At 38.5% G+C, this 18,367-nt stretch overlaps 1 protein-coding gene across 4 annotated transcripts in view; it reads right to left on the bottom strand.

Annotated features, from left to right (window-relative positions):
• nphp3 (nephronophthisis 3) overlaps nucleotides 1-18,367 on the bottom strand; it is a 223,353-nt gene continuing 204,986 nt past the window's right edge. For 3 of the 4 annotated variants that reach the window (XM_076291099.1, XM_076291102.1, XM_076291100.1), the window contains 4 exons: nucleotides 11,340-11,580; nucleotides 7,508-7,633; nucleotides 1,299-1,414; nucleotides 1-1,141 (listed from right to left, as the gene is read on the bottom strand). In XM_076291099.1, the coding sequence (XP_076147214.1) occupies nucleotides 973-1,141; nucleotides 1,299-1,414; nucleotides 7,508-7,633; nucleotides 11,340-11,580 (652 nt within the window). In that variant the 3' untranslated portion in view covers nucleotides 1-972. The remainder of the gene's footprint in view (nucleotides 1,142-1,298; nucleotides 1,415-7,507; nucleotides 7,634-11,339; nucleotides 11,581-18,367) is intronic. The other variant, XM_076291103.1, reaches the window with a different exon arrangement.

The following is an 18,367-nucleotide window of genomic DNA, read 5'->3' as shown; positions in this document are numbered from 1 at the left end:
TTACAGTCAATAAAGTCTTTATTTATTACATAATTATACTACAAATGAAACACTGACAAATGTTCTACTGTAAATACACATGCATACATTTGTACAAGAGCATGTAATATTACATGCTGTGCCCTTAGTTCTAACCAATTCAACTAAACCATAAAACATCCCATGACCCTTCAGACAAGCATGCAAGTGAAAGTGTATTGAAACAAGGTGAGACCTGAGATGATTATAACACGTGCACAGAAACTCTTCCAGCTTAACTGACACACTGCCTTTTTAATGGAGCCACATGACATAGGTGCAAAGTGTTAGGATCATTAGCTGCAAATTGTTCATGTAATAAATAATATGTGTATGTATTTGATTGATCAGAAATGTCAGCACCAAGGCAAACATTTTTTGTTTGAAATTCCCTATGCTGGAAATTGTAAAAAAAGTTTTCATTTTCATTGGCAAACTGCAAAGTCTAACTAGAGCTAATTTAACCTTGACAACTCCTTTATGACCACTACGCTTGCTATGTTAGTGGCGGTCCTCTTTGCCTTCATTTGCCTTATGATAGGACATATAAGAGGCAGACAGGAAGCGAGTGGGAGAGAGAGATGGGGTGGGATCCGGAAATGGTGTAGCCAGTTGTGCCCCAGCAGCCCTCAATTTACCATTTTAACACAACACCATAACCATCAACACTGATGAATCAGCTCAATGCTCCCACATGCCACTTTATAGCTACAGTTACTGCACAAGAAATTTCCTGGTTGAATAGACTTTGCACTTATAAATTAGAGCCCAATGTCTCATATTTTACATCATTACTGGACAAAAGCTAAATATAGTTTTGTATAAAAATGATAGCTAGTGACAATATTCAACTTGAGTCACAAGAAACTAATTTTTCCCTTAATAAGTATAAGATACTGATCACTAATACATTTTTTCTAGTCGTTGTCAGAAGCTGTAGACCAAAGGTGAATGTCACTTGGGTGTGTGAGGATGGAAGCTAGGGCTTCTGAGGCTGAAAGTGTCACCGTTGAATGAGTGGACAGATGCAGCTTTGCCACAGACCAGTGACGGTTCTGCATCCTTTATTTCCATTGCACGCTTGTAGAGCTCAGCAGCCTTCTCAAAGTCGCCTTTCTCATAACTGAGGGAAGAATGATCATATAAGTAAGAAATTGGTTAGTTTTTTGCATTCTTCATTTTAATCAGTTTGTTTACTCTTGATTATATGATAAGATACAATACTTCATTGTCCCATAGGGTCTCCTATGCTGCTCATATTTATATGATAAAACACATACCTGAGCACCGCAAGGTTTTTCAACGTTTCTCCAACACGAGGGTGAGAAGTCCCCAGACTGTCCTCATACACTCTTAGGGCTTGCTCATATAGGGGCAGTGCTTCATTATGCTTTTTCTGCATTGGAATCAACAAAGAAACATAATGGATCAAACAAACAAAATCGGATCAACACACAAAGCACTATAATTCCTAAAGCAAAGCAGAGTATTGTTCTTCTAAAGTTTTCTTTATTAGTGTGCTTGCTAAAGCAAAGCACACCATTGTTCTTAAGTTTTCTTTATTAGGGGTGAATTAATATGTAATTTAATGTTTACATATGCAAATTAGGCATTATCTAATTAAATATATGCTAATTTGCATGCTCAGAGTGGGAGAGGAAACTCATTTTGAGAAAACAGCCTTCAAACACAGCCAATGAGATTCTATTCTAAGCCTAGACTCGCCTTTGAACTTTCGCGATCAGTTGCTGATACAAAGGAAGTGTCCATATATGTATCACATAGCGTGATACAGGAAAAACAGAGCTTTCCAACGGTACTACACGATATGTTTTGGAGCACGGTCGCGGTAGTACATGCAAGGTTAGAATGCTAACTTTTGGTGAATTTAGGAGAAATATACAGGTGCGAGTAAACACAATGTAATGAAATAAACACTTAAAAGTGTAAATCAGACTTTTTTTGTTGTAGTAGTGTGACAGAATACATAAGGTAGCAAACTAGCACAAAATCTCGAAATTGACCAGTTCATGAAAAAACAATGCTTTCACCTGCCGTGTCTCGCCTTAGGGACCGTTCGTTATTTATAAACGGGGTCACCGGAGGGATTTTAAGTGCTTCGATCAAAAGTTGTATGACCCTCCCCTGCCTGCTATATAATTTTCAACGACCCTCCAGCAGCATTTTCAAAAATGACATGACCCTCCCCGGCCAATTGTCAATGTCTTCCGCCGACGGTCTTACGCGCTATGAAAACACATCAACATATGCTTCCGCCCTAAAATCAACCTCTGCTTTCTGATCTTACACATCACACTTCACCAAGATGGTGGCCATTTCAGTAGATTTACTCACTAACATTGTTGTGGAAACACAATGGAAACTAAATGCACACTTCCTGCAACTGCATTAGCCTACTTGAAAAGTTACTCCTCTAGTAATTATTCACATGAAATAAAACAATAAAGCATTGAGACCATTCAACAAAGCACACTGGGTAATAACAAATTCAACACATGAACTTGTTGCTATGGACTCGTCTCTAGGCTTCCTCAGTCATTGTAAAGCTGCCGAAGCTGAACATTATCCAAAACTCAATTTCTCAGACGAGCGTCAATTTGTGAGCTTGCTACACTTCTTCCTTCTCAAATGACTTGAACAGGCCGTTTGCACAATTTCACAAATAATCACAGGGACCGAAAAATACCTAACATGCCAATTTTTTCCGGGTTTATCATTTGAACGTTTCCCCGCTGTCTTGCCGTTTTAATATATTTTTCCCATATTAGTGTAATACTCTCATAACATTAGTCCTGCATTCTGGCCTGTCTCTGTGTTGTCCTGTTGTTACCCCTTGCCCTTCCAGAGAAACAGATGTATTCAAATCATCGTTTTGCTTGCTTGAATGCGAACTCAGAGTGATGTTAACCTAGGCCTATTTAAATTAACGACGTGGTTGTCGTGAGAGCACAAATTATTAGCGCTTGCAGTGTTCGGCCGTAGGCTATGCCTACGTGCGCACCTGCCAGGCTACTCAGCTAGACAAAGAATTCCCCCTGTATATTCACTCCAAGTTGGCCTACCATAACTTACCAACTACACTGTAGACCATAAACTGGCTATTTATATGACCAAATGTATTTGTTCAACTTTATGAAGCAGAATTACGCACTGCTACTTGGAACGTTTTTGTTGGCAGGAGAGAGAATGACAGCGAATAACAAATTGCACTTGTTGCTGGTTACCAATAAATACTAGGCCTATATATTTTTTTGCAAACAACAAAAACAGAAAGGATGGAGACAGAAAAGCTAGAGATGGTCAATTGGTAGAAATGCTTGTCAAAACGTTAGGAGCTGGATGTGTGGATGAATGAAGCACAAGTATGCTTTATAGGCTATGTTAGGCTACACTGTAAACTACAAGTAAACCAAAGTTAAATTTAGCTTTTTTAGGGCTGGATAAAGTTGACCAAATGGATATAGGCTGTTAGGCGTGAATAAAGTAGGCTACTTTGTTGCTCCAACCCTTTCAACGTTAATGGGGACGAATGTTGACATTTTCCGTATTTTGCGTGAGAAACCCGGGAAATCTCCCTTATTGTTCAATGTTGACAGAGCTATGGAACGAAAGAGAACGTTATATGGCGACAGAAATCAACAATCAAACAAGCCACTTTGATTTTTTGCTGTTTTCATTAATACAAAAGATGGGTGACCCTCCCTTCTAGACAAAAAAAAGTTAGGTGACCCTCCCCTCAACAAAGAATAAAAAGACATGACCCTCCCCTATTTTCCTCCGGTGACCCCGTTTATAAATAACAAACGGTCCCTTAAGAGAGCCAGATTGTATGCTTAAAGCCTGAGACGTAGTATACAGTTTAAAAGTTGAATGTAGATAGTGTAATAGATATTGATAGACATAAAGTTGAATGGATGTTGATAGGCAGATTGTTTAACCCAGGGGTGTCCAAACTTTTTGACTCAAGGGCCACATTGGGTTTTCAAAATTGGCCGGCGGGCCACACACAAACAATAATATATATTTATTGTTATAATAATATATATTTATCATTTAAATGACAAAGTAATTTTGTTGTAGAAAATTAATTTCTTAAGAAATACTGTTAATTTGATGCTGTTTAATTCATTTATAAATGGTGCACTGTCACTTTAACATTCTTTTGCCAGCTCCACTCAAATATAGTCTATGGCTAGTGCTGTGCATATGGCTGTGCTCTCCCACAGTTTATAAATTGTCAGTAGTGGGAACTACTGTTGCCATCGCAATTTCCTATCAACAATGACGATGCTCTCTCTCTCTCGTGCACGCTCAAATGCGTTCCCAATTAAATGGAGTAGCATAACATAGTTAGATCTGCTGCAATGGAGATACTATGTATCTCGATGTAACAAGCTGTTTTGACATTGACATTGTAAATGTTCTCTAAAAAGAGTGTAAAGCAGTTTAGTAGCCTAAAGTTAACCACAATGTCATCGGTCTTGAACCGTTTAACTTAGAAACTTCATTTAAACTTTAAAGGACACAGCTGCTATGTACTTTTCATTTTTGTAACTTTTATACTTTTTAAACTAGGAATTAAAAACTATTAAACATTTTCCCATAGACTTAACATTGGCAATTATGACACCACAATACGTCCATTAAGCAATTAGAATCCTGTGCCAGGTGGCCAGGCCACCTGCAGCAACTGCCAGTCTCAGGCTTTTAAGCAAAGGTTCTATAGTTAATTAAGATGAATCTTAAGAGGATTCACCAATGGAACGAAATGGCACTAGTTCTGGACTCCTAAATAGACGTGTCAAAACGTAAACTTTTCTCTGAATAAGCAATAAGAACATATATATGCAACACTCTTCGGACACGGAATGGATAATTTAATTTTGCCCGTTAACCGAGCTAGCTAGTTAGCTAGCTAACGTTAGCACAGTAAACGGAAATTAACGGCTAGTTATGTTCACTACCTAGCTAGCAGCTAAGGACTTTGGTTAAACTTATATATTGTTGCAAACTAACCTGAAATAACATACGTTCAGCAACTTTGTGGTACTCTATCTAGTTCTAGCAAAAAATATGTTAGTTTATCAACTGCTCTGAGTCTAGGGCCTTTGAGAACAGGTGGCTGTGCACGAGAGCTTTGCTGAGACAGTGACAGATCACAAACAAAGCTATTTTTGTCTTTATTTGTTTAGTTAGAAAATACAATTTCAATGTCGGAATGTTACGCAGACATGTGGGTTGTAGAAAATGGGTTCATAACTTACATTGCTGAACATAGGGCTAAGGGAATGGTCATAATCCGAGAACATTTTCATTTCTCCCATAGGAATACATAGACACTGGACCTCCCGCTAGACTGCTAAATGTTGCGAACCCCACGTCACAGCATGCCAGAATTTACCCTCTTATGAATCGTCTCGCTTTATCAACCGTCTCTGATTTAAGCATACAATCTGGCTCTCTTAAGACTACATATCCTGCTCGACTGTTTCCTCTGCCCAGAACTTTCAAAATAAGTCCTCACTACAATAATTCCTTATTAAATAGGGCTGTAACGATATACGATTCGAAACCGAAATCGCGACATTCATATCCACGATACTGTGTCGCGGTGTGAAAAGGCAGAATCGCGACACACCCTTTCTAGTGTTTCACGTAGTGCTTTGCAGCTTACACGGCCGCAAAAGCAACCCACATCTCCAGCTTTACTTATCGGTAGCCTACGTTGTCCAAAAACAAATAAATAAATAAATAATAATTTCATACCTCTCCTTGCTTTCATTGTATACTATGTGTGCAACTTTACCAAACAGTATAGAAGTAAACCCCCTCTCCTTGCCCCGCTCTCTCTCGCGCTCCCTCCCTCTCACTCTCCCTCCATCTCCTGCTCAATGAACACACACGACTTAAATAAAACATTCACAATCGTGAAAGCAAGGATGCATAGAAGACGAATAGCTAAATTACTATTAAATCCGCTTAGCATCATTAGCATGCTGCACATATTTGTTTAAAACTCTTGCATTAAAGTTGACTGATCTCAATACCAACGTTTTCCAAAAGGGCATGTCCCAAGGAGAACAAGTATTACCTTGAAACTTAAACACACATGGGGAAACTGAACAGTCCAATCAGTAGACTAATATAGGCTAAGCTAGCCAACTATGCTACTTTATTTACAATATTTCCAGGCTTCAATCAGACAGCTGAATTAAAGAGGTAGAGTTGTAATAAAAAAAATAGTAGGCCTAGGCTATAGGCTAATCTGCATAAAGTGTGCTGTCATAAATATCAGTCATTCAGAAAAATATTTTTATATCAGGATATAAAATAATAGATATATTATATTGTGATCCTCTGGTGTTCTAAGGGAGGCTATTAATATGTTATTTAATAAAATGTCTAGCCCCCCCCCCCCCAAAAAAAAAAGAAAAATCGAGATTCGTATCGAACCGTGGGTCAAAAATCGTGATACAAACCGAATCGTGAGGTTAGTGTATCGTTACAGCCCTTTTATTAAATCATTTAACCATTTAAACTATCCACCTATTTAACTGTTCAGCCATTCCAACTATCAAACCACCAACTACCTAGCAACCAACATAGAAACCACCTCAAGTACCCTAGCAACAGCCTAGCAACCATGTCAAATACCCTAGCAACAGCTTAGCAACCACTTCCACAGTTACAACCTAGCAACCAATATACCAACCAATGAGATTAACCTAGCAACCAGCATAGCATCGGCCACAACTAAGTTAGCAACAGCCTAGCAACCACCTCAAGTACCCTAGCAACAACATAGCAACCATGTTAAATACGCAACCAACAGCCTAGCAACCACTTTTACGATGACAACCTAGCAACCAACATGATTACCCTAGCAACAGCCTAGCAACCAGCATAGCAACCACCATAGCTATCATAGTAACAGCCTAGCAACCACATCAAGTACCCTAGCAACAGCATAGCAACCATGTTAAATACCCAAGCAACAGCCTAGCAACCACTTTTACGATGACAACCTAGCAACCAACATGATTACCCTAGCAACAGCCTAGCAACCAGCATAGCAACCACCATAGCTATCATAGTAACAGCCTAGCAACCACATCAAGTGCCCTATCAACAGCCTAGCAACCATGTCATATACCCTAGCAACAACCTAGCAACCACCTCAAGTACCCTAGCAACAACATAGCAACCACTTCCACAGTTCCACAGTTACCAGTTCCACAGTTACCTAGCAACCAATGTGTTTAACCTGGCAACCACCATAGCAACCACCACAACAAACCTAGCAACAGCCTAGCAACCACCTCAAGTACCCTAGCAACAACCTGATGACAACCTAGCAACTAACATAGCAACCACCACAACCCAGCAACTAACATAGCAACCATTTTAATTACAATCAAAGAAGAATAACAACTTCTGTTTAAAATGAACAGTAACTGTTGCTTCTTACCAGTTGGCAGTAAAGGACTGCCAGGTTGACCAATGCAGTGGCCACACTGGGGTGCTTCAGTCCAAAACTCTTTTCACGAATCTCCAGTGCCAGTTCATATAGAGGAACCGCTTTCTCCAGCTTACCCTACCATGCAAACATTGAATATAAGTCATAAATACAGGATAACATACTTTTTACATTATAACCCAATTTCCTTTTACTAGTTCTAAATGGATGGTTGCTATTACCCTATTAGTTCCATACCTCTCATTACCAAAATGGTAATGAATATAACCTTGATTCTCTGAAGGAGAACACAAGTCACCCCTGTATGTCACCCATCTTAGCAGCCACCTTAAAAATTGTGTAATTGTCTTGGTCTCAGAAACCTTTATTGTCTGTCATGACAGAAATCATCTTCAGCGTGGCTCAAAATGCAAAGACAAAACCAGACATTTGACACATCAAAATATGGGTTGTTATTGGGTCTTAGGGTTTTGGTGGCAAAAGGGAACAAATTCATTTTGATAAATGTTTTTCTGATGGGGAACTTTGTAATGGTGGCCTGATGGCAATAACTGGAAAAATCTTTTGTAGGGGATGGGTGAAATCTGTGTGATGTACAGTACAGATAGTTGAGTTTGAGTGATTTTCGCCGATTATTTTGCTTGCTTGGTTAATGACCCGGGAAAGCTTTGATTTACTCTTAACCCTTAGAACCCTAAGCTGTTTTTAGGGCATTTTCACTACCTTTATTCATAAGGATTTATTCTGGTCATTGTAAGTGCCACACACACATATTATATATTGTTTTTTTCAGCAGTGTCTAGGCTATCCAGATCCATCATTTCATGTATTAGTACTAGCATTGATTTTATTTTGATTTTTAAAGAATTAAAATATAAAAAGCGTATTATAAAAATTCTTATATTTTGAACTGTATCTCACCACAGCAAGCTCATAGCTCTACTTGCATTTCATGTGTGTGTAGGGCAGACTGTCCTGAATCGGGCAATATAATTGCCATGTTGGAGGGATACTCTGAGGCTGAGCAATTTACAGAAATATGTGGTGTGTGATTTACGGAAATAAATGGCATTTTTTATTTAGTGATGAAAAATGACCTTTCTGCGCTCCATATCTGTGACACGAACTGATCTGACCTGACTTGACCCAAGTTTACGTGTTAGCATGTGTGCCTATGGTGTACTGTATGCACTCATAATGATTCTCATTTTTTTACTGCATTGCCATGAACAAAGTAAAGGTAAAAAAGGTGTTTCTTTGTTGAACAAATTGGGATGCAATGTGAGCCTTGAATTGGATGCCATGCAGGAATTTGCTAGGATCTCAAAACCGGATTATGAACATGCTTTGCCATAGAGAAACACATGATAGCGTTGGATTATAAACAGACAAAAACGTGGGGTAAGTCCAGCTATATGAAGTTATTATTTTGCTGTCACTTCGTCTGTTTTATAACCCAGAAGGATGTACTTGGTATCAAATGATAGCTATGTGTCTCCTCTTTCAGCTGACATGCGTGGCATATCTATCCGATCACGGGTCCGCAAGTAATTCAAACGAGAGTAATGGGTGTGCAGCGTTGGTTTGTGTACCAATATTTTTCAGTCATTTCGTCTGTTTTTATAAGCCAGAAGGATCGATATACATGGTACCAAATGGATAGCCCTGTGTCTCCTCTTTCATCTGATATGCTTGCCATATCTATGCGATCACAGGTTCGCGAGTAATTCAAACGAGAGCAATGGGTGCGCAGGTGAACGCAGAGAAGTATAGACTGTAAATATGATGCAATTTGATTTAATTTCATGATTTTTTTTAAATGTTCATACTTGACCGTACAGACAAGTGCGTAGTCTCTTTGGAAAGCCCCACTTCTTCTCTGTCATGCAATAAAGGTTTCATCTCGCTGCGATGAACAGGAGCAATGTAACAGAGAAGAAAGGGTGTGTTTTTTTGTTGAACCAGAATGAGGCCCCGTTTACACGAAGGGAAGACGCAGATATTTCCTTCCGGTTTGACCTCTCATTTACACGAAAATCCCGTTTTTATCACAGAAAACGATTATTTCTAAAAACTTTGACCGAAGTGGAGATTTCTGACGCCGGTTATGTGTTGTCGTATCAACTGGGAGAAATGGAGTTTTAGGTTCTCAAATGTCACATTACGCGCCAGAAAATGCTTAACGTCATGTGAGCGCCCTATGTTTACAGTTTGTTTGGCTACTGATCATGGATGCTATTAAGGTGGTGCTCATTTTTATGTTTGTGCAAACGCTTTTGTAAACAACTGCTAAAATGTCATTCCTGACATTAAAATCCCTCAGCAGGAACAGGTGTTGCTGTGTCTTCTTGTACACTGAGTCAGGCCTCTACCTGCTCAACTGCCTGTCCATGCAGCATCAGGGGTTCAAAGAGGGGTGGGGGGAATTGGATGTTCGCTTCCCCCCACAGCACTGCTTCTTGGAAGTTAAAGGAGAATTCCGGTGTGATATTGACCTAAAGTGTGTTGAAACATGATACCGAGTGTGAACGTATGTCTCATAGCCCATCTCGGCTTTTCCCCTGCACTCCAAAATTTGGCGCTAGTTAGCCGATGCTACCAACACGATAAGTCGAGCGACGAGTAAGAATGAACAGGTATGATAAGGGATCAGATTCCAAAAATAATTCCGTGGAAATGCATGGATTCCAGTTTCTTCCAGTAGCAGCAACTGGAATCCATGCATTTCCACGGAATTATTTTTGGAATCTGATCCCTTATCATACCTGTTCATTCTTACTCGTCGCTCGACTTATCGTGACTAAATTCAAGATGGCTGCAAACGCTAAACTTCGTGAAGATACTGTCTGTATAAATCGTCTTGGAAGTAAACTACCAGTGCTTTTTCAAAGTTCTCAATGTCTCGTTTTAAATGTCAGGGCCCTCGGAAGTCTACCAATGAAGTGTGGAGATACATTGAGCCTCGTAAATGGTGTAAAACAGTGATTTATTTGCATGGCTAGCCCGATGCCGAAGCACCACCATTGAAAAAGCTGTTGGTAGCATCGGCTAACTAGCGGCAGATTTTGGAGTGCAGGGGACAAGCCGAGATGGGCTATGAGACATACGTTCACACTCGGTATCATGTTTCAACACACTTTAGGTCAATATCACACCGGAATTCTCCTTTAAGTTCATGAGCTTGCCCACCTATTAATTGTATGACGAGAGGGAATTCACATCCCTGATGTGAGCTACCAGGGCCATGTCATCGGCATACTTAAACAGTGAAAAGTCCTTGTTGTTGCAGGTGATGATAGATAGATAGATAGATAGATAGAGAGATAGATACTTTATTGATCCCCAAGGGGAAATTCAAGGCCTCAGTAGCATACAGACATCACACACAACATGCACTTACAGCAGAAAAAGTAATATAAGTATATCATATAAAAAAAAACCAGTTGAACAATAAAGACAGTAGAAGATAAAAAATACTAAAATACTAAATATACTAAAACAAATATCCACATAGTGTGCTTAAGGATGAATAAGCATGAGGCACTTGCAGTGACAGTGATGTTTGTGTAGACTGAGAATAAAATAGGGGATAAAACACAGCGCTGGGGAACTCCTGTGTTTAAAATCATGTTTTTGGATTTAAAACCATTGACCTCCACATGGCACCACATAATGGGTGTTTTGTAACCAACGAGGCTTGTGAGGAGAACTAAACATATCATTTTTGAATTAAACAGTATGACCAGATATATATTACTCTACTACTGAATTAGTTCATGCAATCAGTAATTATGCTGCATATTCAATCCAATTTCCCACTTACCCTGCGCTTGTATAGTATGGCAAGATGCTTGATAGTGTAGGCCAGGGAGGGATGGTCTGGAGCAAGGGCCCGCTTGCGAATATCCAGGGCCTGCTCATAAAGGTCTTCTGCATTTTCATATTCATGGCATTCGCAGTGCAGTGCTGCTAGGTTATTGAGTGACTGGGCACAGTCTGGGTGCTCTGGCCCTAGTACACGCTGCCGCATCTCCAGAGAACGAGTCAGGAACATTTTAGCTGTACTGGGAAAAATGAAATGCACAACACAGATGCTCACAACACTGAAAGGGCAAAACTGCATCATTCTAAAAGTATATCGCCACAATTGGCTATGAATGGGGTACATGCAGAGGCGGAACACTGTACAACAGATGACCATGGTATTTGTTCAGTTAAGTAAGTTATGACTCGGCACAGTGGCAACAGCAGGCCTCTGTGACACTGAACATGGGTACCTCCTGCAACACTTGGTAATTGAACCTGGGGCTTCCACATTGTAAGCTGCATTGTTGCATTAACTGCACCATCCATGTCTTACAAAGACATCAAGACATAAACACATGGGCATTGATAACTTGCCATGTGAAAAACAAAAAACATAAAACATAAACATAAAATTTCTCTGACATATGTTGCTCTTGAACAGTCAATGAGTGCAGCGGAAGCACAGGTCAGAGTCGCTGAAAAGTCAGGCTGCAGATCAGCAGATCCATGGACAGACCTCTGATAGCAACACAAAACACCAGTAGCATTGTTGGCTGTTTAGATAGCTCTGGAAGGCAGCGCAGTCTGAAGCCACAAGTAATTTCTCAAGTCAAGTCACTTTCATTTATATAGCACATTTTTGTGCAACCCAAAGCGCTCCATATATTTATAGACATTGACACACAGGACAAAAGAAAAATAATAATACAATAATAATAATAATAATGCTATTTTGGTACTATATGTCATTGATCAGCTAGCAATTCTGCAGATGAATCCAAGCTAATGTTACCAAAGTGCTAATGTTATTAACTGCACCATCCATGTCTTACAAAGACATCAAGACATAAACACATGGGCATTGATAACTTGCCATGTGAAAAACAAAAAACATAAAACATAAACATAAAATTTCTCTGACATATGTTGCTCTTGAACAGTCAATGAGTGCAGCGGAAGCACAGGTCAGAGTCGCTGAAAAGTCAGGCTGCAGATCAGCAGATCCATGGACAGACCTCTGATAGCAACACAAAACACCAGTAGCATTGTTGGCTGTTTAGATAGCTCTGGAAGGCAGCGCAGTCTGAAGCCACAAGTAATTTCTCAAGTCAAGTCACTTTCATTTATATAGCACATTTTTGTGCAACCCAAAGCGCTCCATATATTTAGACATTGACACACAGGACAAAAGATAAATAATAATATAATAATAATAATAATAATGCTATTTTGGTACTATATGTCATTGATCAGCTAGCAATTCTGCAGATGAATCCAAGCTAATGTTACCAAAGTGCTAATGTTATTCAACAACCCCACAATGAGATTGCTAGCTATTATGTTGGTATGGGTATATATTTTTTTCTTTGCATGCAGATGGCAAAGAAGGAGCTGTATTTTGTATGTCCCTTGCTGGCCTCTCTTGCATAGCCTTACACTTCGGTGGTAGTGTCCATGGGTATCCTACAGATAAACCGAAGTATTGCAAACTTAAACCCTAGGTTGTTTTTACTTTGGAGATAGAAATCAGGCAGTTGAGGAGACAGAGGAGGAGAAGAGAGGGAAATGATAGGTGAAAGGCCCTCCCAAGTAAGTGAGAGTCAAGATGTAACACTCATTGTGTCAGAAGGTAGCTCTGCAGTCTATGACCTTGCAAATTATAAATGCAACATTTGCTACGCTGATGAGGAGAAGCAGAGCATTCTTAATAACATATTGAGCAGGGTACAGTATAAATAGGAGGACAATTTGGGAAAAAGCTCTTAAGATATACAGGTGCATCTAAAAAAGTTATAAACAAACCATGTTATAAACTGAACAAATCTATGGTTTTACATCATTGCTGGCAAAATTACCCTTTATATTTCAGCTCTCTCTATGGTTACTGTAAATCTTGTGTAGGCCTATATGCTACTTTGTTAAATGAGCATGATTTATGCCAGTGGTTCTCAACCTTTTTTCAGTGATGTACCCCCTGTGAAATATTTTTTCAGCCAAAGCATTTTCAGTTGAGAAAAAAGACTTAAAACAGAGCACTGTGACATCAGTGTCTAATTTATTAAACTTTGGAACCACGACTCCATCCATAAACTTCAACCACGACTCCATCTTTTGAGTTTTGACAGTGATTGACAGGTGATGGCGGGTGGCATGTGACAGGTTGGGTCAAACCATCCAGGGGGGACTCTGGGTTTTTAGGATAATGAAATTGAATAGCCTACTGAAATATACAATTAATTTTATGAACTTATATTTTCCTGAAATATTTATTAAATAATTGTTTTTAAAGTATTTTGGCATGGATTCTACTTTTTAAATCTATGTATTTAACCCTGAACTGTTTTAAGGGCATTTTCACTACCTTTATTCATAAGGATTTATTCTGGTCATTGTAAGTGGCACACACACATATTATATATTGTTTTTTTCAGCAGAGTCTAGGCTATCCAGATCATTTCATGTATTAGTACTAGCATTGATTTTATTTTGATTTTTAAAGAATTCAAATATAAAAATTCTTATATTTTGACATGCATCTCACCACAGCAAGCTCATAGCTTTACATGCATTTAATGTGTGTGTGTAGGGCAGACTGTCCTGAATCTGGCAATATCATTGCCATGGTGGAGGAATTCTCTGGGGCTGAGCAATTTACAGACATATGTGGTGTGTGCCTTACAGAAATAAATGGCATTTTTTTATTTAGTGATTTAATGACCTTTTTGCGCTCCATATCTGTGACACGAACTGATCTGACCTGACTTAGCCCGAGTTTACGTGTTATAGCCTGTATGTGCCTATGGTGTCTGCACTCATTATTCTCTGCAACTTTTTACTGCATTGCCATGAACAAAGTAAAGGCAAAAAAGGTGTTTCTTTGCCAAACAAATTGGGATGCAATATGAGCCTTGAATTAGATGCCATGCAGGAATTTGGTAGGATCTCAAAACCGGATTATGAACATGCTTTACCATAGAGAAACACACAATAGCGTTGGATTATAAACATGCTTTGCTACAAAAACAGACAACAACGTGAGGTAAGTAGAGCTATATGAAGTTATTATTTTGCTGTCACTTCGTATTTTTTATAACCCAGAAGGATGTACTTGGTGTCAAATGATAGCTCCGTGTCTCCTCTTTCATCTGACATGTGTGGCATATCTATCCGATCACAGGTCCGCAAGTAATTTAAACGAGAGTAATGGCTGTGCAGTATTGGTTTTTGTACATGATGTTATTATTTTGTAGTCACTTCGTCTGATTTCATAAGCCAGAAGGATCAACATACTTGCTATCAATGGATAGCCCTGTGTCTCCTCTTTCATCTGATATGCTTGCCATATCTATGCGTTCACGGGTTCGCGAGTAATTCAAAACGAGAGTAATGGGTGCGCAGGTGAACGCAGAGAAGTAAAGACTGTAAATATGGTGCAATTTGATTTAATTTCATGTTTTTTTTTTATTTTCATACTTTAACTTACAGACAAATGCGTTGTCTCATTGGAAAGCCCCACTTCTGCTCTGTCACGCAAGAAAGGTTTCATCTCGCTGCGATGAACAGTTGCGGAGCAATGTAACAGAGAAAAAAGGGTGTGTTTTTTGACGTACTTTGTGTCAATCGGGTTCTAAGGGTTAAAATCTCACGTTTGAGAACCTGATTTATGCTAAAATATATTAAATATATTCACGGAGTGTCTATTTGCACCCCTTGTACGAATAGCCTTGACCACAGAGCTGAGCCATTCACACCCTGTGATGTAACAACAAAAACACATTGCTCGTGTGCACAAAAAACATGGTGGACATTAGTTTTTTCGTCAGCAGAAAGTGAAGAATTCTAAAAAGGTCTGGTACTAATATCTGTTGAAATTAAGTTTCAGATGGAAAAGTTGTGTTTTGTTTTCATAATCTTTGTTCAGTGAATACATACAACCGTCAGTTTGTTAGCTAACATAAATTTAGTGATTATGATGCTCAGGCCTAACGTGATGAAAGCGCAATGTTCACGCTAGTATAACCATAACTTGCAAACGATCTAGGCTATTTAATATTCGGTCAGTATTACTGGTAATGTTTGTCATGGCATGTAGACTGCAATTTGTTCAATAATTATTGCCCCGATGTAGGATAGGCGACGACGATAACGACAACATTTATCCCCCTCTGCCCCTCATATTGATTACTAGAGATGTCCGATAATATCGGCCAACCGCTTTTTCCGTACGCAATTTCTCTTGAACAGTTTAACTTAGAAACGTCATTCAAACTTTGTAACGTAGGTCTTCAAACAGATCGGGTTGGTATGACTTTTCAACTTTGAAACTTTTATACTTTTTAAACTATTAAAGAAAAACTTTTTAAAAATCCCCATAGACCGATTATGACATCATAATACGGCCGTTAAGCAATTAGAATCCTATGGCAGGTGTTCAGGCCACCTGGATCAACTGCCAGTCTCAGGCTTTAAGCATACAAACTGGCCTATTAAGACTACACATCCTGTTCAACTGCTTCCTCTTCCAAAAACTATTTCAAAATAAAAGTCCTCACTACAATATTTCACTATTAAACAATTTAACCCTTTAAACTACTGAACTTTTTAACTGTTCAGCCATTGTAACTGTTACTTGTCATCAACTATGTCTCCTACCCACTGTAGCTAGTTATCATGGTTAGCATAGTTAGCATGTTAGCATTGCTAACATTTTTAGCAAAACTGCTAAAATGATTAGCTAAGTTAGCTAAGTAACATGGTTAGCATAGTTAGCATAGTTAGCATGCTAGTTAGCATTTTTAGCAAAACAGTCTGTCAACAACTTTTAAACTATTTACCTTCAACTTTTAAACGGTCTACTTTTAAACTACCATTAAACTATCTATTAAACTAGCTGTCTATCAACAACTTTTAAAATATCTACTGTCTATCAACAACTTTTAAACTATCTACATTCAGCTTTTAAACAGTCTACTTTTAAACTATCAACTTTTATTAAGCTATGCAACCACCATGTCTATCCTAGCATTACCGTAGTAACCATCTCTTTATTATCTGTTTTAACTATACATGATATTTTACATCACAACGTTAGCATTTTCATGCACTGGTAATTCCTTGGAATTGCATTTCTAGTTTTAAAATAGACACTCTACATTTTGGGAACTCTATGATGAATAGAACTGAAATAGATGACGATAAAAAACTCATGAAAATGCACAATCTGGAAATTTTATCTGGACATTTTACCATTACTCTGCTTTTGATGGTTGCCGCTTTGGGTCGAATCAGTGACGCATGCATGTCAGGTCAAAACCAGGCCATTTATTTTTGTGGGTTTATCACTAGGTGGCAGTCTCGCCAGATCTCGCTAGGTCACTTCCCGGAAACTTTACAGGCAACACTTCATATTTCATGAAAGAGGCTATATCTCCATTTCTAAAAAAAAAAAAAAGGATTTTGATGAAAACTAGCCACTGTTTAGCTTGGGATTTCTTGGGAACAGAGGCATGTAGAAATAAACGGTTTGTATGTGTCCAACATAGAATACGCTGTGGCTCTACAAAAATCGTCAACAATGCTCTAGATTGCTGGCACTCTGGGCCAAAGCTTCCAAAAACAGCGCGGCATTCAAAGTGTTAATGCTACTTGGTTATGGTTATGGTTATGGTTATGGTTATGGATTTAGCAGACGCCTTTGTCCAAAGCGACATATAAATACAAAACAACATAATAATATTTAAAAATGAACAGGGAACAGATTAAAATCTGGGTCAAATATAGTAAGGAGAATAGTTGTAGTACACAATAATATCAATTCAATCAATAGCCTAATAAAAAAAGCAATGTAAAAAAGGGGAAAGGCAATAATAAAACAATAATGTCAATTCAATCAATAATATAAAAACAATAACATGCTAAGACTACATTAAGGAGAATATCAATAATAAACAATAATGTCAAATTAATTAACAGCCCAATTAAAATAAAAACAACATTATATAAACCATAACACATAAGCGCTTAAACAACTAAGTATATGTTGAATAGGAATGTCTTTAGACCCCTCTTAAACGACCCAAAACTACCACAGGAACGGAGAGCACTGGGCAGTTCATTCCACCAACATGGAACCACTGAAGAAAAGAGTCTGGAATTAGACCCAGTTTTTATGACTGGTCGACACAACATACGCTCACCAGAAGACCGCAGTGGGCGGTTGGGCATGTAAGGCTTGATTATTGAATTAAAATAACTAGGAGCAGATCTAGTTAGTGTCCTATAGGCCAAAGTGAGAGATTTAAATTTAATTTAATTATTATTAATTATATTATATATATATAATATTATATATTATTATATTAATATGAAGTATTAAATTTAATACTTCATATAAGTAAAACGCTGCAACGTGAGAACAATCTAGTACATAATAATCTGACATCAGAAACGCACCATCACTGTCAGCGCTCATGCTGCTGACACAGTGGCTGTGTGATGACTGGTTAATTTGGCCTTGATCATGCAGGACATTTCAGAAAGTCGACTGTGTAACCAATCATAAATGGCTTCAATGTTTCAATGGAAAAGTTAGCTAGACAAATGAAAGAAAATGAGAAGGATTCAGTGCAGCATATAGTCATATTTCAGAACCTTCAAAATCAGATAACTGATGCAACTGAGATGGAGGACAACTCCACCTTGAGTAGAACATATTGTCCGAAGCAACTTACATTAGATGAGGAGATATTTGCTGAATGTCACACAAAAAATGTCACAAAAAAAAGGTGGAGCAGATCCGACTGCCTCCAATGCTAAAAAAAATCT

The sequence above is a fragment of the Alosa pseudoharengus genome, unplaced genomic scaffold (assembly GCF_046254945.1).
Source record: "Alosa pseudoharengus isolate Yale_2024_CS ecotype anadromous, Long Island Sound unplaced genomic scaffold, YU_APseudo_1.1 YU_APseudo_1.1_scf_18, whole genome shotgun sequence".
Classification (NCBI taxonomy): domain Eukaryota; kingdom Metazoa; phylum Chordata; class Actinopteri; order Clupeiformes; family Clupeidae; genus Alosa; species Alosa pseudoharengus.
This window is presented reverse-complemented; position numbering and strand designations above follow the sequence as displayed.